This window comes from Stylophora pistillata, chromosome 4, assembly GCF_964205215.1.
Source record: "Stylophora pistillata chromosome 4, jaStyPist1.2, whole genome shotgun sequence".
Classification (NCBI taxonomy): Eukaryota; Metazoa; Cnidaria; class Anthozoa; order Scleractinia; family Pocilloporidae; genus Stylophora; species Stylophora pistillata.
The window spans coordinates 32,562,058-32,585,951 of record NC_142522.1 but is presented as its reverse complement, the minus strand read 5'-3'; the positions used below and the strand labels follow the sequence as shown (position 1 = coordinate 32,585,951).

At 37.1% G+C, this 23,894-nt stretch overlaps 2 protein-coding genes and 1 pseudogene across 9 annotated transcripts; all 3 read right to left on the bottom strand.

Moving 5' to 3' along the window:
* Positions 1-637: 637 nt before the first annotated feature.
* LOC148733390 (uncharacterized) lies at positions 638-1,129 on the bottom strand (annotated as a pseudogene).
* Positions 1,130-3,100: 1,971 nt separating this feature from the next.
* LOC111324500 (uncharacterized) lies at positions 3,101-9,468 on the bottom strand. Of its 3 annotated transcripts, XM_088755862.1 has the most exons (6): positions 8,868-9,468; positions 8,551-8,595; positions 8,362-8,442; positions 6,535-7,225; positions 5,920-6,012; positions 3,101-5,439 (listed from the first exon to the last, which is right to left on the bottom strand). In XM_088755862.1, the coding sequence occupies exons 3-6, from the start codon at positions 8,437-8,439 to the stop codon at positions 4,976-4,978; spliced, it is 1,326 nt and encodes a 441-aa protein (XP_088611988.1). In that variant the 5' UTR covers positions 8,440-8,442; positions 8,551-8,595; positions 8,868-9,468; the 3' UTR covers positions 3,101-4,975. The 3 variants fall into 3 exon arrangements, with proteins under 3 accessions (XP_088611988.1, XP_088611987.1, XP_022783810.1); XM_088755861.1 differs by lacking the exon at positions 8,551-8,595; XM_022928075.2 differs by lacking the exon at positions 8,868-9,468 and having other exon boundaries at positions 8,551-8,815.
* Positions 9,469-13,964: 4,496 nt separating this feature from the next.
* On the bottom strand, positions 13,965-23,154 carry LOC111324498 (uncharacterized). Of its 6 annotated transcripts, XM_022928073.2 has the most exons (9): positions 23,002-23,154; positions 22,715-22,814; positions 21,135-21,888; positions 20,382-20,612; positions 19,982-20,062; positions 18,992-19,084; positions 17,536-17,793; positions 17,232-17,266; positions 13,965-16,450 (listed from the first exon to the last, which is right to left on the bottom strand). In XM_022928073.2, exons 2-8 carry the CDS (start codon positions 22,730-22,732, stop codon positions 17,253-17,255), a joined length of 1,449 nt encoding a protein of 482 aa, XP_022783808.1. In that variant the 5' UTR covers positions 22,733-22,814; positions 23,002-23,154; the 3' UTR covers positions 13,965-16,450; positions 17,232-17,252. The 6 variants fall into 6 exon arrangements, 5 of the variants coding, with proteins under 5 accessions (XP_022783808.1, XP_022783806.1, XP_022783805.1 ...); XM_022928071.2 differs by having other exon boundaries at positions 13,965-17,266; XR_002694266.2 differs by having other exon boundaries at positions 14,656-16,450; positions 17,232-17,793.
* Positions 23,155-23,894: the final 740 nt, after the last annotated feature.

Sequence of the window (23,894 nt, the reverse complement as noted above, 5' to 3'; positions counted from 1 at the left end):
CAGTGATCGACGAACGCTTTTCATTCTACTAATTTATTCATGTTTTTCTCGTTGCCATGTTCTCACCAATTGGGGACTTTAAGATACGGTAGGGTGAATCTGTACTACGGCTACCTTGGCCGCGATGGATTAGGGTGAGTACGGCGTATTGTCCGCCAAATACGAATCGTTAAGCTACAGCGACACTACGGCGGAAGCTAAGAGCGCGAAGTGTTGTTGTGGAGTCATTTTAATAGCAAAAATTTCATCCTTCAAGGAAGGAAGAGAGTTAATCCGTCTTTGTTATGAGATGAATTACATTTGTGATGACGAGTTTTTGTTGCTTTACACTAGCTACGAATCACAAAACTTAGAACTTCCGTATCACTCGTTCTCTGAGTTTGACCTCGAAAATTGAGGGACGACGAATCATGGGTTTGGCACACTTTAGATGAAAAAAAAAAAAAACCCCACATACCGGTACTTGCGAAATAATGTATTAATTTAAGATATATCTTGAATGGTGCATTATTCACTCCTACTTGAAAAATATAAAATTCAAAATGACACTAAACAAACAAAATCAGTAACTTGAAGCTGCAATAAATTTACAAGAGTAAATCAATCCATTGTCAATCTCTGTCAGGGAACTAAGTTACTATTTTTTCGCAAGTCTTTCTAACAACACCATCATGGCCTGTGTCTCTTGTTGCTGTTGCTGCAAAAAAGCCATTTGAAGTGTTTGCATCTGATCTTGTTGTTTTGCCATGTTTGTAATCATGGCCTCCTGGGTTTTAAACATATGTGCTTGCTTCTCTTTTTCGTTTTCAACTTCTATTGCTTTCAAAGCGAGCTCCTCTTCGCGGATCTTAAGCTCCTCCTCTGATTTTTCGCGTAGAAATTCGGCAACATCAGCTCCGCTTCTTCGTTGCCTTTTCGCTTTTCTTTCACAGTCCTCATTAGCCCTTCTTTTTGTTTCAACAACTCTTTCCAAGGCTTGGAAACGCGTCTCCTCGGCTTTTTTGCGATCTGTTTCGCCACTCCTTCTGTTACAGGATTCTCTCGTTGATTGTACTAATTTCTCTCTTTCAGAAATGTCTTCCAACAGTGCGTCGAGCTATGTTGGTTCGGGAGGTATACCACTTGCATTTTTGAATCTTAAAATTGAGACCGACTTTTATTTTATCCATGATGGTCGATATCATAAGCTATTAGCAGAATCCTTGATCACGGCGAAAGGCATAACAGAGAAGCAAAAAAACAATTCCAAAATCAAGTGATGTTGATCGACACACAAAGCTAATTGCGTTCACGCAGCAAGTGCTCTGATGTCTCCAACCAGTCCCTACAAGTATATTATCCCTAGCCATAACAAAATATAACTTCAAATAAATTGTTCTCACCAAATTCCAGATGACCATTGCTGTCTTCAAGATTCAGAAAGACAAAGGAGCTTTTAACAAGCGACACTGTGAGAAAATGGTGACTCAGCGTATTTGAAGTTATGCCGGGCTATTCTGGAATCGCATGTAATAACACAATTTTAAACGCAGTCTTTCAGCTGGAAAAAGGTTAACTTTCCGACGAATAATGATGTCATCGCAGTCCATTAAGTGCGCAATCGAAATAACACACCTGTATGATATGCGCAAGAAGATTTCATTGAACAACTACACAGACGGGAAGAACCTAACTGAAATTTTTTAAAACTTTTCTCAAACTCTAAGCAAAGGAAAGTTTCATCTTAAAGGACTGACCATTTTTAGTGCCCAACTCTTCAGCTAATATTTTCTAGAGATCGTTTTGCGGAGTGCTAACGTTGGTTCCCCCTGAACCGCAAGATAAAAAATTTCACTTGTCAAAAAAATTAGGGTAGAAATTGCAGTAGCCGGGGATTCCCCTGTTTTTCTTGTTTGTTCTGATTGGCTGAGGATAAGATGACGAAACGTATGTCGTCACGGGAAAACTCAATCTCGAGCGACACTACCGCTGACGAGGAGCCAAATACAATTCGACCCTGGGCTCGAGAATTAGGAAAACTGCCAAAAAAAAGTCCTTGTCGGGGTGGGATCGTTAGAATATTTTGAATTTAGAGGAAATGAACAGGAATGTCGGAAAGCGTTATATCGTTACAAAGTGTGGTGAATATTCTCCTTTGACACCAAAGAAAACATTTTTTTTTAACCTGAAATTTTGTGTTTTAGACAGACGTTCACTTGCATGGTCGGTTTCGAATCGGTCGATAGGCTTTTGTATAGTAGCTTTTTTTTTCGCGCATTTTAGTGCGGCAAAGTATTGAGCATTATTCGAGCATTTAAGTGGCATTTTCGCGGAAAACTTAATTTTTTTTGAGGGAAAAAAAGAATTGTCTTTGGAGAAAATGACGACTAAAACTCAAAATTCACAAAAACTTCAAATGCTACATTTTAAATAGCTGAGTGGAGACTGAGGACAAGTCAGTAAATCATTTGGAGGATTATGTTTTTCTGGGCAGTATTTAGCCCATAATATAATAATAATTATTATTTTATTTTTGTGTCAAAATACTTTAGCATGCCTGCTAATTGGAGACAGTATCAAAGCAAAAATAATACCACTAAATATTAAATAAATATTAAATAAAATGAAATTCTAAGATACTTATGCTAAAATACTAATACTATACTATTAAGAAAGATGTAATACTATACCGACACTATTCTATGTATATATATCTATATATAATATCAGAAGTCATTAGTAGAACTCAGGCCAACGAAGGAGTACCGCGCCAGGAGGATCAGTGAAGATTCGCAGTCCAAGCCTCACCGCAAACGCGAACGTAGAGAGTTAAAATAAATGCGAGGATGGACAACTTCTGGCGTAAAAAATAGATAAAAAATCTTAATAAATTTTAATTTTTTAGATTAAAATTTTCTATCTTTTTTTACGCCAGAAGTTGTCCATCCTCGCATTTCTTTTTAACTCTCTCTCCCCCTCTCTCTCTCGACGTAAAGCGCAGCACTTTCGTAACCTTTTGTTTCTCAAGTAATAACTTGTTGAGGAATGCTAAAACAGTAGTATATAAAGCGTGCATGGGTCTATCAATGTTTCGTTCGCGTTGTTAAAATTTCAAAAGAACTAACGCATTTTACTATTTTTTTATTAACTTTTCAAAAGTGAAATGTAACCTTTGTGGCACCCTTTGGGGTAAGGGTGCATTTTAAAGGATAATTGGCGTATTCCACAGCAATTAATCGATAGCTAATACACACCACTAGGTTCTCTTAACTACCCCCACAATTTTAAAACCAGTTTTATGTAAAATCAGGTAAATATAAATGCCCTTTTATCCGTAGTCAAGATTGGCAATTTAATTTAAGCCCTTGAAATGGAGTTTTGAACTTGACAAATCCACTACGACTATGTCACTCAACATTATGTCACTCACCATTTCGAGCTAAAATTTTTATGACATGTAGTCCCATGTCAACTATTTATGCTAGCAAAGTTTCAGCTTTTTAGCTTCTTTTTGTTCTCTCGGCAACCATTTAACCAACATACACCCTTGACTGTAATATGGGTTACAGGAGTGCCACTTTCGCTAGATTTTTCTCAAAGGGAGATTCCATTTAAAAGCGTTGAAATTAAATAAACTTTGGTACAAACAATCGCCGCACTTTATGCTGACATTCATTTTAAGATGGTGGATTTAATTTTTTAGTGCTGGGATCAACCAAGTTGATCAATTAAAAATTTACTACAACCCCCAGTTAAACCATACGAGTATAAACACTTTAATAAGCTGACAGTAGTTGTCCAAATTCATTGTCACCAATACTTTTGAACGCGAGAACCTTAAGAAATGTAGAAATTGTTATTTCTTTCGTGAAGATTATTTATTCAATAGATTGATGTATTATATTCCTCTCACGGTCCCCATCTATACCGTCCCTTAAATTCCGTTCTTTCTTTCCCGGTCGCTTGGGACATTGCGCTATCTTCTAAGATACAAACATCTTAGAAGAAAGTGAAATAGGTAGTAATCAAAACACAATCAGTACTTGACAGAATGTGATCTATCAGTATCCACTTAAGATAATATAATCATGCTCATTGACCATGTAAAGATTGCATACTTTTGTGGGGTTGGATATAGGAGACATTATGAAATTAAAAAACAAAACAAAACAAAAAACAATAAATACATCATTGCTACTACTATCAGTCAGTAAGATTTGAAAATGGATCCATCAAGTTGAGTTAGGTTGACTCGCCTTTTTCTTCTTTACATTTAAACTTTTCATTGTAAGTAAAAAAAATTGGGGGGAAACATTGCTGTGTTTTTTAGTCATCTAAAAAGCAGTAACAGTTTCTGGTCTGAAGTTGAAGTGAGACAAATATTCACATAAAATAATAACTTGCCATATCGCCTAAAATGGCCATTTCCATCTTTTTTTCTGGAGATTTTTTTCTAAATGGTGACCTTGGATAAAGGGTAAAGCTTAGAGCCCTGTTTGTTCATTGTGAACTGCACTTCATTTTCTGATCAAAAGTTTAGTTTTTCCACTAAATTCTCAGTCTAAGGAAAACATGCATATTTAAATTAACAATACACATCAATGATTTTCTTTCAATCACTCATTCTACAAGATTATTTCTCACACATCAATGGATAATTAAAAAAAAAATTAACTGAGCATAATAAATGATTTGAAGCACATGTCTATTTCTTCATCTACAAACTCTTGCTGCTTTCTTTTCAAAATGATATCACTGAATATTTCTTCTGATGATGGTTTTCTGAGTTGGACTGTCAAAATTAAGGTTGATCACACAGACACATCAGAGGGATGATCAGGTTACAGGTGTGACCATGAATTGACCTCAACCTTTCTTTATACAAGTGGCATGTTTGAAGTGGTTTAGTACAAACTTAACAAGAAAATAGTTTTTTTTTAAAAATCTTCTTTGCAGCTCATGCCCACTAAAAAGTTATTAGATCCTGGTCTCTGTGTTACTGAAATTTGTTTTCATTCAGACCATTGATCTTATTGACTATGTCCTCCCTTTCCATCTCTTTTAATATGTCTACAAAATCCCCCACAGTTCCTTTAGGTTTTACTGCAGAAAATCTTTCTTTTAGTAGAACATACGTAACAGGACAAGCCATATTCTTAGTTATTAATGCCTGTTGGAGAACCTCTAAGTCAGGTACTTTAATTCCAAGCTTCTCTGCGAGAAGTCTTTTGTCTTTGCCATCTCCTCTTTGTATGTCAAGTGATAAACAAATATCATGCAAAAGCTGGAATGGCATTTCCAAAATCTTGGTTTTGTACTTTTCTTTCTTTGTTAACACTGGCCAGTTGACAGCAGTCAATGATTGCACACCCATAATCACAGGACAATTCCTGACAAAATTGATATGGGATTGAGACCACAATTCAGGTGAAAGAAACTGGTTTTGAGGCTGCTGGAAAGCTGTCAAAAAAGAGTACACAATATTACTGTATTCTGGCTTCTTTTTGAAATGGACTCCTTCAAGGGTCTCTCAGCCCTTTTGCTCCAAGGATCCAAAATGCAAATCTCCATTCTAGCTGCTGTAATTTCATTTATCATCCTTCAAAATTGCTTAGTTTGAAATTATTTTATATGCTCAACATAGTACATACTTTAATTGTCCTGTTTGAACTGAAAAACACACCAGTTTTTGAATATTTACATAGAAATGCAATTATAGTTACTTACATGTCTGGTTTGCAAAACAATTTGTTTTTCTTTTTTGTGGGGAATGGAGTTGAAGTTTTGTAATTTCAGTTTTCTTTGAATTATATCTATTGGCTTAAGCTTTGGGTTAATTTACCCATTCCAAATAATAATTCATGTACAAATTCCAATTTCATTGGGAAGTAAAATGAAGCTCAAAACTCATAAGTACCAGGCACTAAAACTGACACTCACCCATGGGGCTAGACATCTGACCAAGTATAAAGTTTGGTGTTTCATCAATGCAAGAAGGAGTACCTGGAAGCTGTGCAACTACCTCACCTCTGCCTGTTTAGGTTAAAGTAATAAATTACTAAATAAGCAAATTGAATTAGTTCTTGCAATACAAAGGGTTACTGCATGAAATGTCAGCCTTCAAAAATCATAGTGGTGGTTGATACCAAATGAAGCACAATTACAATAAAACTCACATTTAAAAAAAGTTGTATATACACCACCAAAAAAAAAAAAAAAGGAAGACTGCATAATCACAGCCTCAAGTTCATTAATCAAAAAAGGTTCCTGATAGGAGAATAAAGATAATGTCAGATTGGTGTGCCAAACTATTATATCACAAGCATGAAGGCACCACATTCCACTATTATTGGGAGAAAACATCGAAATGGTTCTACACAAAACTATTTGCATGAGACCACATGCTAATGTCTATTATCAAAGAATAATTAGCACAACATTAATGAAAGCTTTATGCATGAGTGCAAACAGTCTTAGTCAGCTTCTTACTCTTCAATCTAGCTGCTGAAATTTTGGAAATGTAGATCAATCAACAATAAGGTTGACAACAGTTACCTGAAGGTATACTCTTAGTCCCATCCCTCAGATCTGGCAGTATATCCAAGGAGGATTTGTTTACAGTCTCACTTGAATGGCCACATCGATAAACAGCATGCCTTCTTGCAAAGTCAATATGGCAAGTTTCATGATTTTGATGTGGAAATGGCTGGACTGGACTATGATGGACTGGATTATGATGGACGGAAGTGAGATCATCAGCGGTAGTTTCTGCTGATTGACTTTCACCTTTACTTTTCTTTCGAAATCTGAACACAATAGCCAAGAATAGGATAACAAGAGCTATTCCAACTAATATGTAAACAATAGTCTGCCTCTTCCAGTTTGAATAACTGCCTAATGGTGGCAATGTGTTCTCAGTGTTTGGGTCTTTAGTTGACCTAGATTCTCCACTTTGTGAGATGCTGGAACCACCATGAACCAAGGAGCTAGTGGCAGAAATGACCAAATTTGTTGTGGTGGCAAAAATTGCAGGGCTTGTTTGCGAACTTGTCTGATGGTGAAGTTGGATTTCAATGCAATGTATATCTGTCCAAGAAGGAACAGTAGCTCCACATTGGACAGATGAAGTTGAACCCTCAAAGCATACTGGACAAGGGAAACAACTGTGGCATTGGCCTGTAGCATTGATTCTTTTTATCTGGCCCGTACAATCTGGGCATAGAGCTGATACCACCCAATCAGGGACCTTGCAATAAAAAAGGTGCATTAACCATAACATAATCAGGCGTGATGGCTACAGTTATTAAGTCTATTTTAATATAATGACTCTATGTTGTAACTATGACGACTGGGTGTTTGTCGTGCAAAGTCTTGCTCTTAATTTCGTAAATTCAAACACACACCTTCAGCACTTTGCTTTAAAAAGTTAAGTGACTAACATAGCAGCATCATAGATGTAAGTTAAGTTAACAAATATTCTAGCAGCTGAAATTTAGGAGGGTAAAGGCCACCACAGTTTTGACCACCACACATTGTTATAGATAACATCGATCGATTGATTTATCGATTCGTCTCGACAAAACTCAAGCGCCTGTTCTGACCGCAACACAGACGAAACATCAGAGAGAAATTAAAAGGAATTACGTAAAAGCACGGAAAGATTTCCGTATAACCCCATACCAGTCAAACAAAGCCGTAAAGTAATCCCAAAGGTAATCAGTTGTTTTGCCGCTGCTTTCTTTTATCGAAGAATTGTATGCATAACGAAGTATGGGGTTATACGGAAATCTTGTCAAAAACACAATAGGAACCCACTGGCTGCAAGACATCTCTCTAGGCTGGGAAAAGTACACGTAAGGCACTCAGAGAGTGGTCGTCCCTCTAGAAAGTCCGCCATCTTTATCTCTGCGGTTGAAATCGAGGCGATGGGATGGGCTCGTAGAATTTTGTCCGAACGAATTTTGGTCCCGACACACCAGACGACATTTATTAATTTAGCCCTCGTATATCGGTTACGTCTTTCTCGATAACTTTATCCTACTCAGGATTAGGGGCTGCCTACTTGTAGAGAAGTTACTTTTCAAACTCCAGTATAGACCTAATCATGGATATAGTGTTTTTAAGATTTGCCTAGATTTTGCTTGAATATCAAATTACAGCATGAAAAATTTAGAGGGACGTTACCTGAGGTTGGTGATCGGAGAAAGGAAGAACTTATGGTGACAAAAAAGTAACGAGGGCTACGAGAAACCAAACAAAAATGGGTTATCTAGATCTTATTCCAGACCATCCGGTCGAAAGCTCTTGACTAAGAAATCGATTTACATAAACTTTAAAAACATATATTGAAAACTGGCTAATAACGAATCATTCTGTACTCACAACAGAGATCAGGACTATTAAGATCCCCACTGTCATTTCGCAGATTGAACTTTCTTTGGGAAACACAGAAAAGGCCATTTTCTGCAAGAACACAAAGAATTAGAAAATTGTTTGAAACTATTTCACTCAAATACCTAGATTGACTAGCTTCTTGGCTAATTCAGCCTTCAAGCGTCGAGTACTACATACCTTAAGCGAGAAATGAACCAGATACTTTATAACTAGACATCGAACTTCAATAGAAAGAAAAAAAAACAGAAGAGGATCGCTTGCACAAACTGAGCAGAATATTCTTTGGTTAAAATAAACGCGGGGCTCCCCCTAATTTGATATTCATACACACGCTCTCGTAAATTACAAACAATGAATACTCTTCTTAAGTGACTCAGCAAAAAGGGAGAGGAAATTTGAAGATTACTAAAGCAAAGAAGTTCAGATATAAAATAGGAGTTAAGTAACTGTCGAGTGAAATTTCTTGGAAAAAACGAATGATAACCATTTCTTACCTTTTCGCGGAAACTTTCTGAGACAGCGAGATCACGGTATTTTAGGGACCAATCGTCCTGCGTATGCAGCCACTTCAATGCTAAAATAGTTCAAGGCAAAACTCCAGAATACTGGGCCACTTATTTGCATCTCTTTGAACCAGCAGGGTGGGCCTCACTGGGCCTGTATTTTCAAAGTGTTTCTCCACGCGCCTCCCTTCTTGTTCTGGTATTTAAGGCCCGGTTCAGACGCCGATCTTTTCATGAGCCGAACCTAATTCCTTGAATTAAGTACATGAAAAGATCGGCGTCTGAATCAATTTGGAACGGCTATTTCAATTTGGAACGGCTCACCCGTTCTTCCCGCCTGACTTGGCCGAGAATTTTGCCTGTAGAACTCCTTTGGAACGGCTTTAATTCAGACGCCGTACTTTTCATGTGCCGATCCTAATGCATAAATTGTTTTAATGTATTTTGCAAGCAGTTTGACTGGTTTTACTGGAACTGAATTTGGAACGGCCGAAAAGAACGGCGTCTGAATCAGCAGGCGTACTTTTGTTAATTTGGGTCGGTCCAAATTCGAATTTAGTTCGGCTCATGAAAAGTTCGGCGTCTGAACCGGGCCTAATTTACAACTTTCCTTTTGCCGAAGAAGTATACTTTTCTTGCGTGTTTTAATGTCTTCCATTTATAGTCGTTTAAGGAATGAAATTTTGATAACATCCTTTAAAGCAACTGAAAATCTGACCTTTGTGTGCAAAAACATTTAAAAAATTTCATGAGTCAGCATGTTCAGTTCAGCATATTGCGCAATTCAAAGGGTATTAACAAAACAAAAAAAAAAAGGCCAAAAATAGAAGCTGAAATAACGAACCTCGTTTTATCAGAGCAGTTCATTTATCTAATTGCGCTATAAAGTCAACTATCTTAGACTTGGTTCGGACGCTGAATTTATCATGATCCTAACTCAATTCGAATTTGGACCGACCCAAATTAACAAAAAGTGCGCCTGTTAATTCAGACGCCATTCTTTTTGGCCGTTCCAAATACAGTTCCAGTAAAACCAGTCAAACGCTTGAAAAGTACATTATAATAATTTATGCATTAGGATCGGCTCCTAAACAGTACTAAGACAAAAGTTAGTGGTCGCAGCAATCAAAATACAAATGAATAAAGGCTGAGCGTTAGCCCTTCGCTCCGACGAAGGGCTAACGCTCGAAACGTCAGCTTTTGTAATTGTTACGGTGGCCAATTTACCATTTCAACTTTGTTGATATATCTAAATTATTTCGTTACCCCCACCGACGCAGCGCCAAACAGTTTCTTTAGAGACTATCAGCCTTTATTCATTACCTAAAAAGTACGGCGTCTGAATCAAAGCAGTTCCAAAGGCGAAATTCTCGGCCAAGCCATGCGGGAAGAATGGGTGAACCGTTCCAAATCGATTCAGACGCCGATCTTTTCATGTACTTAATTCAAGGAATTAGTTTCGGCCCATGAAAAGATCGGCGTCTGAACCGGGCCTTAACAGGATATGGACTGTAAAACAATGCGCTTCAAAATGATTCACCAGAGGAACAATTATGTTTTTTAAGGAGCATAACTATAATATCATGACTATTATTAAAACTATTTTTTCCCCTGAGATAATAATGCTGTTTCCAAGCTAATAAAGCATTTCATTCATTTGTGTTTGTAACAAACAGTTATTTTAATTAAAGTGCTACTGAAACGTAATTTTCATATCCAAGATTTTTGCAATATAATAGAGCTTGAACGTTATTTGCAAACGCTGTGTACTTTTTTGGGGCCAAAGCATACCGGAAAGTACATTTTTGAGCATTCGAAGTTGACCGGCTGAGATCAAAATTGGCGGCCATCTTGGCGCGGCCAAAACAGCCCTGTGACGTCACTGGTTGTGTACTTCTGTGAAAGAAGGGTAAAAGCACGGAGTGTGGCTTGCATGTTGGGAGGCCGAAAAAGATGATTTCGGGCAAAATGCCATCCTCGTCTTATTCATCGGCGGCCACATCGACATCTTGGCTATTTGCGAGAGGTTCGCCTGGATAGGGAGCAAAATTCCCGACTGATACCGAGAACGAATCTCTACCAGTCTATTTAGTTAATCGGCAACTGACGAGATCCACAAGATAAGGATCGAAACCATGGTCTTGCCTGACCATCTACAGAAAATTTCGAAAGACATTATAACGGCAGATGGGCTACTAAACCCCCCGGGCCAAAGCAATGCCATTCAGAGAATGACGAAAACATGGAAGCCTCATACGACACCGCCACTGAAGATGATCTAATCGGCAAGTCTGAGGATAACGAACAAATCCCTCTGTACCAAATGCCTGGCAGAACATGCCCAGAATCCCTACAATATAGGGCGAGGGCCAAAATAAGAGCAGACGAGGATTTAAAAAATGAGATAAAGCAAATCCTTAACAACGCGGAGCAAGAAACAGTAAAGGCGATCACATGATGTGCTTCTATGAACGTGAAATCGTTCGTTTTAATACCGAAATAAAGAACAGAAAATGAGCCAAAACGGCTGGAACACTGAACACTAAGAACTGTAGTACGATCGAATCAGCGCGCGTGGCGCAGACAGTAAAAAAAAATAGCTGTACATCTACAAAGGCGAACGATTCGAAAAAGACGCAATCCCTGATGTGCGTACTCAGTGCCACACATAAAGCATATTCTCATGAAAAACTGGCATTTAATAGAAACACAACCACTACTGAGCGAACTATACAAAAATCCGCCGCTCGTATCTTACAAAAGAGGGCGGTCGCTCAAAGACATACTCGTGAGGGCTAAACTTTGAATAGGCTACTCTAAACACACGCTTGGGAGTCGTGTAGGCCTGTCAACCCCATTTTACGCCACCATTTTCCTCTTCGCTACTGGAGACAACTTCGCTTCGTTCAGAAGAAGATTCACTTGACAAAACTTCAATGTCTGCCATCTCCTTCGCCCCCGAATACAAACAAACAGTGAGTGAAATAAACCACGCTATCGGAGTGAACACAACCAGTGACGTCATCACTCCATTTCGCTCGGTACCAGGGCCCGGACATGGTTTTGTGTAAAATTTTTGATTTGAACGGTTAAAAAAGATATCTTTCGCTTCTTTTTGGCCAAAGCAAATTATCTCATGATGATAAGCATATTCAAAACTACAGGTTAGAGCAAATATTTCAGATACGAAAATTTCGTTTCAGTAGCACTTTAAAAACTCTACACGGTAAGTCATGTTATATCATTATCTACTTTTGGAGACTGCCAAGTGGATGATCATTGAAGCTTCAGTACAAGAGCTAGAAATGTCATGTTAAAGTGCTGGTGGAGAAACCAAATCAAAATCAAAAGTATAACTGTACACGTTAAAATGAATAGTGCAATATTTTTACAAAGGCCAAACTAAGAAATTTCTAAAGATAGAAAAAAGAATGTTAAAATTCTATGATCTAAAAAGTATAAAACGTGCCTGGTCTTGTTATTTACAAATGTGATAGGAAGGGGTAGGGAGTGGAATTTTATAACTTAAACAAATAATTTTTATTTTGGCCATTCCTGAAACAGGATTAACTAAAAAACCTCACCAACTAAAAAATTACACACCAGAAAAGCTAGAGGAGTAATCCAGGAAAATCGCTAGGTATCACAGCCTTCAAGAGTACAATTTTCTTAACCCTGTACCTTCCCTCTTTTCTTTTCTATCATTTTCTCTTCTGGTTTAAAGGCTTCAAAATGACATTAATTTTAAGGTGTGAAGTTAATTTACATTCATTCTCATTCAAAAATGCTAAAAAAAATGATTGGGATTGAAACTTAATTTTTCATTGAAACAAAGATCTTGCCAAGTTTCTTGCTAGCTTAAGTGAACTGCATTTGATTTTGTACCCAGTTATCTGTAACCTGAATCACATCGTATTGCTCAAGTTTTGTTGATATGGATTTGAGATAATCAAGTGTTCCAGTGTGGCTTGATTGCAAACTTCTCTATTAAAAGCACAAAAGATGGGTCTTTTTTGTTTGATGGAAGTGATCTCTGATGGTGCAAGGCCAAGTTCATATTCAAGCATAATCGTTCTCATCTCTGACTTTCAACGTCAAGTGGCCTACACATTTTACAGATGACAGGTTGAGGTACATCTGTTATGCAGGTTGATTACCCAAGGTTGTCCTTTAGAGGTTGAGGAAGTGGAGTTGAGTTACAGCCTGCTCTATGGTTTCCCCCTTGCATATCAACAACAAGTAGATGAGAATCGAAAAGGCAAAATATGTGTCATATTTTCAATTAAGGGTATAGAAACATGTCACTAACGTTGGTGGCAAAATTTCATTTTTAAAACTTTCTTGTAAGCTTATAGACTAAGGGTTCACTTTGGCAAAATTCACAGTAAGTGAGGATCTACAACCTTGTGAACAATTCTTTTGAAGGCTAGAGACTGGAATGTTATAAATATAAATATATCTTACCAGAAATGAAAATGACTGATTTTATCTTTCAGTGGAAGAAAAAAGTAAAAAAGTGTCATGACATAATTACCATAGTAGATAAGGAAAATACTGTAAAAACCCGTGGATAAGCCACATCCTGAATTTAGCAGCTCAAATTTTGGAAAAAAAGTTTTTTTTTTAAAGAAATCAAAAGAAATCTGAAGTCGAGTCTTGAGAAGTCTTCTTCATCCACTGTTTATCGAACGTAAACTCACTATTAACATTGCAATGGAAAATACTTCAAAGTCTTACCCACAATTTTAGCACTTTATTATAATGAACATCATTTCTACCCACTTTGACATATGATAAGATTGATCTTTTTCTGGTATTTGTTGACAGAAATTTCTTCATTCAACACAGTTTAGCAATAGATTTTTGCATTACAACAAAAACGTGAGCAGAACATTTGAATCTTAGTAACCTGGCATTAGATCAGACATGAACACGGAAATTGGTGTCCAGATAATACGACACCTTTTTCAAATGTTCCAGCAGATAAGCTGCACCCCATGGTGACGATATATGGAAAAAAGGTGCGGCTTATCTGTGGGTTTTTATGGTACTCAGTGTAATTACTGCTATTCTAGAGATCACAATCACTCCAAAGGGCAATGTGTTGTATTCTCCAAAGCTATCATTATTTTGGCTGCATAACCCTTAATTACAGTAAATTTGATTAATAAGCCTTTAGTTTTCCTTAATTTCACCTCTCTGAACTGAGTCTTTGTCAGCAATGTTCTCAAGCTGATCACCTGTTTCAACTCCATCATCCTTTTAAAAAAAACAACTGTATTTGAATTTCTTCTTGATCTATTAGAACCAGGGGTACAGTACCCATCAATCCTCCTTTGCAACTCAGGGCTTTCCACATCATTCTGATTTAAGGCAGAAAATGCAGCTACTGGTATAACATTTCTCATTCATCTGTTTTTCCTTACTTGGTATGACAAAAAAAAGAAACACCCATAGTGTATGTAAGTCCTCTGATCCATTTCATACTTTCACCATGTTCATGTCCTGTTGTATGTACATTCATAATGATCGCATTTTCTATGGATACCACATCAGGCTTTTGAATTGCAAATGAAACACTTATCGGTGTAGATTGCACTAGCTGGGTCCTGAATTCAGAAAAAGACAAGAGATAGAACTTAGTTGAAGATATATTCATTCAACTGCTAAAAAGAAAGACTTTCTTTTAGCAGTTGAACACCAACATAGTGCTAACTCGCCGAAGACGCCTCAAAATGGCCTGAGACGCTCGGAATCAACAAATTAAACAACAAAGCAATAAGGTAAGCCCATTTTATTTCAAAACAAGACATTTTTTTCTCTCCTTTAAGGCAAACCGATAACATCCCATACAAACCTTTATAACTATAAAACGTTGCGCAACACGTTAAGAGTCACGTCCGCTTTTCTAGTTGTGAGCTTGGGCTGCCTGTGACCACACCCGACGAAGACCCCTAGGTTGACATGAAAGGCGGGGTCATCACTCGGAGAAAATGTGAAATGTTCAGTTTGAAAAGTTAACAAAGTACGAATGCAAAGTCTGTGAAGCTAGACTCGTTCGGGCGGAGGGTGAAAAATAAGCAAAAACATATAATTACAATTTGCCGATCATCAATCCTCTCTTTGAAGGAGTGTGGGCTCATAACCTGCTTAATGACTGATTGAGCCTAATGGAGGCTAATGGGGATGGAGAGGGGTGTGCAGTTCACAACCTTTATGACCAGGGTTGCTAGAGGGATTCAGTTGTCTAAAGAGAGGGTTCAACATAACTTTCACTTGTCTAAGACTCATAGAATATCTTCTGTTAATATTTCAGTGGTACTGTATTTTTCATAAGTTTTACAAATTTAACAGAGTTAACATGTTATGTCTACTATAACATGTAGACTAAAGGACTCACACAGTTAGAGCATGAATTTAAAGTGCAAATGTTTTTACAAGTTCATATAATTATTTTCTTATCTAAAGATAGCTACAAGTGTTCCAAAATTTTGAATATAACCAAATAAAATTATTTTTCTTGACAAAAACAAGAGATAGAACTTAGTTGAAGATATATATTCAAAGCTGCCAGATTTTACATATTTGTTAAACCTCTTACTTAATTTGCTAGGAAGAGGCTTAAAAGATGGAAACAGACATAAAATGCCATGCCCCATCCTAGATACCCTATTACTTTCTGACTACCGCAATGTCCACGAGTTAGGTTTATACATATTGGTAAATCTGCATTACAAAAAACAAAAATTGTACTATCTGGCATCACCATTTCCTCACTAAGTTCTTTGCCTTGTAAAGTTATATTAGGTGCAATATTTACTTATCGTGAATGCTCTTAAATACCAGTAGCTCTTGCCTTGTACAGTTATAATAGGCACAAAATTTATCATTATCAAAAGTCTTACATATCTATGGCACAAAAAATTGTTCACCCAAAGAGGGGCTCTTAAATACATGAGTGAAAACTATTCACCACAAATAGTCAAGCTTCAGTTTACTATCTTTTTCGAAAATTCTAGCCACCTTAAAAGTAGAAAAATTCTAAGTTTATTGTTTCACTCATCATTCATCACTTGTACCGTAAGTGAAACATCTGTGCATAAAGAGAAGAACATCTCAAATTATAGAAACTATACAATTATTGCAAAAATTTACTGCTCCTTCTATTTACAATAACTAATGATAAGAAAGTTCTTTGAGCTTTCATTTAAATAAAAGTTAAGCAAAAAATTGGAATAAATATTTGAGAAGTAATATTTCTAACAACAATAACAAGAATAACATAATCATTTCTTGCCAGTAATTATATAGAGCAAGCTTCTCCTGCACACATTGTTGTAGTGCACAGACCCCAGTTGATTGTAAGGTGGATAACGCTATCCACTGGATAAATCACTATCTGATGGATCGTGGCTGCATTTTGTTAATACTTATCTGCTAGATATCAGTTTATCTTTGAATAGTGTTATCCATCCTTTGAACAACTAGGCCCAGGCTGATAAGAAATTAAAATACATATCAAGCAGTTTTTTATGCCAGCTAAGATTATACCTGCTTGTCGTCTTTACTGCAACCTGCAATTTTTAATTGACATATACATGTACAAAATATTTCAGCATTTCTGTTCAAAAATCAGACAATAAAAACTAGGGTTACTTAAAAATTATTTTACTGACAGTAATATGATAGAAATGAAAACTTTTACATATATTATAGCTTCCACAAACTTAAACTTAAGCTCACAAGTAACATAAAACTCAAATGTATACCTGTTTAAGAAAGAAAACCCGTGTAAAACCCGGTCCAACACTCAAGGTCTTAAAACAAGTGAGAAGATTATGCTACCTTTCTATATCAAGAAATGGTTAGATACTCTAGTCTTCTCGGATAGGGACGAATAAATGGAGGTCCCGTCTCCTGCAGGGTTAGGGGTAGGAGACGTTAATTTCCCATGCACGAGATTACTGTGTGATGGATGTCCCCCCTTGGGGTGGTTGCTGGGTGGGAATTGGCCCCGAAAAGCGCCCATGGGGAGTGGTCAATTAACGTGTGTATGTGTATGTGTATGTATGTATGTGTAATAAGAAAGACATTCAAAGAAATTCTGAGTCCCCCATGGAGAGACCACTAGTTACAAGATGATTAGGGTAATTTTTGTAAAAGAAGCAGTCAATCAGATGCAAAATAAATGGACTGCTAAGCCACAGTTATAATACTGTTTTGTGGTTTTCTCACTAGGCAGTGTGTCCTGATATCTACTGTTATTAGTCAAAATAGTTTAAGCATTCCTAAAATATCTCTGGTCACAAAATGCATCCAAAATACTGACTTCTGGTGTCAAATTTCAATACTTACCAGTAAAAAGGTTGATAGCTATCACTGATAGTAATCTATGAACAAAATATAACCTATCAGATGTCTCATAATTTATGTTCCTCTAGATCATTCTTGAGAGTTGGATGGAGGTCACAACTACGTCTGAGACCTAACATTTAAACAGTCTGAGACTTGATGTTTTCTTGCCACTCAAACCGAATCCAATTCTCAATTATTATAACCACATCATCTCGTCCCATTTCTTCTAGAATGCTTTTAAATCTGCCCACACAGTTTTCTCTCTTTGAATCAAATTGCTTTAAGATTTCCTCTGTGGGGTTACCTCTTTGTTTCAACCACGAGATGGCAACCTTGTCTATACCAACTTTTTCACCAAGCTGGCGGAAATCATCCCCCTGTATATCCCGCAAAATGTCCAGTGTCTGACAAATCTTGCTATAAAACTGAATGCCTATTTTGGTCACTTTTTTACTGAGGATATAGTCCAGGAATTCTTGAGGTATGTCAGAAATTTGTGGGACAGTTGCAGTTGGGTTAAAAAGCCCTGTTGTCGAAGTGGATGTAGAATTTTTCTCAAGCCCTGAAAGGAAAGACAAAACAATATCAATTCTGTACAGAGCTTAGTCTCAACTAGGTGGATACTGAAACTTAAACTGACATTTATGGATCATCAGAATTTAATATAAATTATAGGGTTTTGACCACCATGTCAGGGTTGGTCGAGTCCATTCACATGCAGCAAGGGCATACATGTTAACTACATGTTGGCAAGTAATAGATCAAAAAAAGGCAAGTAAGTTCAATCCTGGTCTCGTGTTAAAGAAAAAAAAAGAGTTACTTCCAGTCCCCAAAACAAAATGAACCTGTTCCTCCCTGAGACTGATTTGGGTGCTTATTCCAACTGGGCTACAAAGCCACTAGTTGGGAGTTCACAAATATTTTCATTTTTTATTTCTTATTTTAACTGCTCACTGATTAAAGTGATTCCCCAGTATTGCACTGTGCATCTTGTAGTGCACATAAAAATAACGTAATCAGGCAATTAAGGGCACATGCATTCTGAGAATACAGTATTGTTTTTCAGTGGACCAGGTAAGGAAGTATGCTGGTCTTTAGCTCTTGCATGAACAAGGCACCATGAACTATATTTTGTTATTGCATAATTTGGTGTTCAAACTATCGCCTTAAAAATGGAGAAATTAAAAAAAATTCATTGAAGGGAAAAAATGATACAGCTAAAAGTATGCACAAAGCCTGTTGATACCTCGTGATGCAAATTATGACCTTGACTGAAAGCAACAACTCTTTAGTTAAAATGGTTAAAGTTTTCTTTAACTGTCAATTTACAAACCATTGCTTCCAGCTAAGGAAAAATGTACCTTACACTGATGAAATAATTAGCACTAGTACAGGCTCAAATTGGCTTGTTAGACTGGCCCATGGTATCTCCAAAATGAGCATAGTAACCTGTCTTTATAGTGTGTTTTCCAAAACAGACATTGGTAGAGAAAATTTAACAAAAGATAAAAACAAATTGTACGGTAACTTTTTTTTCTGAGGAATCATGCACCCTCAAAAAGAAACATTTTGAGTGTATATTTAGATTATAAATTTTTAAACTACTTTTACTCATTTCATCCCCGTTTGTAGCCTTAAATTCTTTTAGTTTAAAGCCTCTTAAATCACACAGTCACAAATCAAAAAATAAAAATTGAATTTTGCAAACAATGCTTCTTTCATCATACATCCTTAACACAATCATACAATCTCTGGCTTACTAGGTTGTTGCAATCTAACATCAACAGATTGCAGGGAAATCTGTGGGATGTCTTCCACATTGTGTCCAAATTGTGAAGGAGTTGGCAGAGGATCTAAGAGGAATTGATCATTTTGTAAATAAGAGTAACTAAAACTGTAATTGTGAATGAAATTTTACAATTTGAAAAAACAAAATCTGTACTTTGGAAAAACTCGGGGGGCTGAAAGGAGGAGCCTGTCAGTTTACCACAATTATGGATTGACATGCAACCTAGCAAATTATAACTGCTAGGGAAAGTACAAAATGAAAAATCTTTGTGATGTACTTTGCAAAATCTCCAATATGTTTGTGAATGAATCAATGGGGCAGCTATGTGAAAGAAAAATTGCACCATTGAGTCAAATCTAAAAAATTGCCTGGCGCCGTAGGTGTGCCGCTTTAATAAGTTGTAATCAATGTAAATAGTTGATGAATATAACTTGAATATGTAACATGACTGACTGGACATATTCTCGGAAAATGTTACAGCCAAAGGTGTATATGGTGTATATGCATGATGCCTGGTGGGAAAATGAAACTGACCCAAGCTCTCTGATATTCTTGAGTTTCAAGCATTATTATAATTTTATTTGCCTGCCAAACAGATCATCAAATCCACAGCTTGGTGAAAACATTTGCTGAAACAAGGATTCTCTCCTTTCAAAATACAGATTTCCAAACTCAGTTTAATTTTCATACACCATTTTGCAAATTACAAATTTTCATTTTGCAAATTACAGATTTTCATTTTGTTTTGATTTGTTTTGCAAATTATGGTAGGCCCTTTCCTTATCATTACAATATAAATACTAGTAGTTCATAAAGAAAAAGATAACATACTTAAGAGTGTGTCTACGCGAAAACTTTAAAAAAAATTGTCAGTACCTTTGAAAGAACACCTAAAATTTAATTGGTATCATAATGTAGATCGTTCACATAATGAAACTGAAAAAAATTGAATAACAATTACCTATTAATGGGCCTGGATTTGAAGAATGCTCAATGGCTTCATCCTCCTTAAATGCAGGGAACTGAATTGTTGGCACAGGAACTACAAATAAATTTAAAGTAACTATAATAAGCATTATAAGTATAAGGGCTATTTTCACCTCATAGTTGACACTTTTTTTAAATGTTAATCAATTGTGTGATTAATGTATTTAAACATGATCAGCTTTGAGTCTCTTTGAACTCTTTAAACAAGATAATTAATGTCAGAGGTTTCAATGTGAGTAGGTTCTTATACTTAGGTTTCCTTTACAGCCCCTTTTCCAGGCACAGCCAGGAAACACATCACATTTCCTTCATCAAATCCAAACTTAACACACTTCAAGTCACTATAAATACTATTACCATGGGAAAAAACTTACTATATCCTTGCTTGACCCATTTTTTGTTCCTTAGACTCCTGATCTGTGGTGAAGGATCTTTTCTGAGATTAGATGTTCCCTGCTTTTTGTTTAGGATTTTGGGAAGAGCTCCTGGGTGTGAATGTGACCTAGGAATTTTCTTTACTGGCTCTTGTCTGGTTTCAACAGGAACTGACTTCACCCGTTGGTACACTGGCTTCTTTCCTGACTTAAGGGTACCTCCTGTAGTCTCTGAACAACACAAAGATTGAAGATTGTAAAAGAACAATAAATAAATTTGATGTGACTGTTCTAACATAAAAATGTACAACCAAACTCTCTTCTACTTGTATGGGTAACATAAAAAAACCAGCTTGTTTTTGTCTAAAGCCTGTCAATTGATTGAACATCCCCCAGCTTAAACTGGGGATTATTTTCTGTGATATTCCCTAATTATGAAACCTTATACATCTAATGCAGTAAGAACCTTTGTTTAAATTCAATTAAAGATGAGAGAAAATTTGTTGTCTCTACAGATGAAAAGATATATATTGCTTATTCATAAATTTTTACCAGAAAACACTGAAAAGTGAACATCCTAACCAACCATTTAAGGCCTGCACGGCAAGAAATATTTGAAGGACGATAGACACTAAGTCTTCATTTGGTGTGAAAATCTGCTCCAGCCTATATGTCCTTGGACAAATATCCATTCTTATGTCTGTGTAAATGGAGGTTATTGCATATATATCAATATAAATTAACAGTATTCACCTTTAAATTGAAGTTGAACCATTTGCCCTGTACTCAGCCCACGGCAATACTCAGAATTGTGGGGGTGGGTGTCTGAACTGTGAAAATATACAGTAAGTGAACTCATACATTCAGAGTCCCTGTTACGACGACACCAGATGATCACACAGACACCAACCACGAAAGAGAAAACAAGACCAACCACGATGCCCACAATTGTTGGCCCAGTAAGGCCCCTTTTGTGCTGATCCATGTCAGTGTTGTTTTTGGTGTGTTTTTTAGGACACTCGATATGATTTTGCCTGCATTGCATGCTCCTTGAAAGCCCAGAATTTTCACACTGTTTTTCATGATGTTTCTCATCATGCCCGCAACAGGCACTGCACTTATGACATCCACCAGAGATTTTATCCATATAGAAGCCTTTGTAACATGTTCCTAGACACACTGTGGTATCTGACTCAAGGGTACATTCTCCAGACCTTTCTTCATTCTTGTCACAGTTACGACAACTTTTGCAAGGGGTGTAATCATCAATGTCGGAAAAATTTACCCCACCAATACAAGGCACACACATGATTGGTGTACTGATTGAGACACTGGTAGCACAGGGCACAGTTGATCCATGTCCTGTTGGGCATTGTAACATTGAACATTTCCAGAAAGAGGAATGAGTAACATTTATCACTCGTTCTATTTCATCAGGTCCTGGCTTTCGATGTCTTTCAATAGCCCCAAATCCTTCATAAACAAGAAGATATGAAACAACAGCCACCTGCAAAAGAGTGTTTGATCAAAACTCAGAAGTTATGTTGAACTTTGCTCTAGTTACATCTCTGTCAATAAACATCATGCCCTGCGAAATAACCATTTCACCGATCGAAGAGTCATGTTCACGTTTCAAAATACTGTGTTCAAAATATTAAGACTCGTTTGACCTTATATTCCTATTTAACTGCCTTGAAAATTCATACTCGTAATCAATAAAGGGAAATAAAAACAAAATCGAACACAACCAAAACTTAGGAGTCTCTAGAATATAAAGACCCAACTGTTGTGCTTAGTAAGCACATCCATGGAAGCATTGTTAATTTCGTAATTTAGGACTTTGACCCGTATTTGGAAAAAGTTCCCAACTTTTCCCTCAAAGACAGGAGCAAAAATTAAAAAATATGTCCAGAGAAGCGGGAGACATTTTGTCATGGAACAAGTTGAATATAACTGTAGCAAATACAATTTCAGTTTGTTATGAAGCTTACATAACGTTGGGGCAAACAACCTTCGTACGACACACAGACACAACATGAGCCTCGGTTTTGAACAGGGTTTTTCTTTCTGTGAGACTAAAATAGCAATCGGTATCAATGAAGGGTGCGTGAGCTTCTGAATGAGACCTTTACAATGATACGTTCTGCGAAAACGTTGTTCGCAAAAAGGCTACGAAAAAATCGCTTTAGTTTACTTAGAAAACAGAAGGCGTGTTGAGGGTGTGTGAATACATGTCCAATTTATCAATTTTGAATCGTTTTGCTGCGTATTTTATCAAAGTTATTTTAAACTTTTATGCTAATCTGGAACTTTAATTGTACATTATCACCTACCAAACCCCACATGATCATTTTCACGAAGCTGCTTCGAAGATATGAAGACCTCAGTCGTCAAGACTAAGCCGAAGATAAAACGTCGAATGCACACACAGATCTAGAATACAATTTCCAGAGGAACTAGGTCAGTTATTGATGCATTCGAATGCGTCGTTCTTTGATCTAGATGCGAAAGATACATGTAAAAAACTTTACATTGTCAACAAGTGTCGGCGAAGTTTTGACGGACTTAATATAAAAGCAAGTTACGCGAAGGTTAATCAGAATTACACACAAAAACTTACTTCCTTGAGTGCAGCTTCCAAGGCCAATATAATTTTTTTACTTAAGGATATCTCAAGTACTATCGCTGCTCTTAATTTTCTGCAACCGCTCTAAGTAGTTTTCGCTGAGACGTCAGATCCGACGCCTAATTATTACACGACTCGGGCAGTCAGAGGGCCAATAACTAAAATCAACCAATCAAAATGCCGGTCCAATATTCTCCAGTATTGGACCGGGCACTGTCCCGAATGGTCCCGAATGATACCTCACCTGTGTCCCTTTGAACTTCAGTCGTATAACAAATCTCTTATTAACCAAGCTTGCTCGGGACCGTACTGGAAGAATATCAGCCCTCGGTCTTTTTTGTACGGACCTCGCTGCGCTCGGTCCGTCCTGTCAAGACCTCAGGCCGATATTCTCCCAGTAAGGCCCTCGCGCTCGGTTAATAAGATATATATATCGGCCCTCGGTCTTTTTTTTACGGACCTCGCTGCGCTCGGTCCGTACTGCCAAGACCTCGGACCGATATTCTCCCAATACAACCCTCGCGCTTGGTTGATAAGATATATGTACATGACTAAAGATTTTGAAAGGACCGTGATTCAGGGATTCCCCTTTCCCTCCATTCCTTGCTAGCGCCGTGCATCTTCATCGATAAGCACAATCCTGGGTACGAAACAACTAACTTTTCGCGTTAAGAATCAGCTGATAATTTCAAACTTGGGACAGTTAGGCAGACACTCTACACACGTTTAAGTTTTGCGGTTAGTGATCCTTTCCTTAGCGTTTGTTGCAAACCTTTTAAAAACCTTTAAAATTTAGTGGTCGAGGTCCACGCTTATCAAACAATTATACACCAGTCGAAGTAAACCGCCACCCACTGCACTCTGGGTTATATGGGGTGAGGCTTTCG

Coding starts and splice junctions, on each gene's coding strand:
- LOC111324500 (XM_088755862.1), bottom strand. CDS start 8,439: ATGGCCTTTTCTGTGTTTCCCAAAGAAAGTTCAATCTGCGAAATGACA. Junction 7,226..8,361: donor TAATAGTCCTGATCTCTGTT/GTGAGTACAGAA, acceptor TTTTATTGCAAG/GTCCCTGATTGGGTGGTATC. Junction 5,440..5,919: donor TCAGATGTCTAGCCCCATGG/GTGAGTGTCAGT, acceptor CTTTTTTGACAG/CTTTCCAGCAGCCTCAAAAC.
- LOC111324498 (XM_022928070.2), bottom strand. Junction 20,613..21,134: donor GGTTCAACTTCAATTTAAAG/GTGAATACTGTT, acceptor TGTGTTGTTCAG/AGACTACAGGAGGTACCCTT. Junction 19,085..19,981: donor AAATCCAGGCCCATTAATAG/GTAATTGTTATT, acceptor AATTCCTCTTAG/ATCCTCTGCCAACTCCTTCA.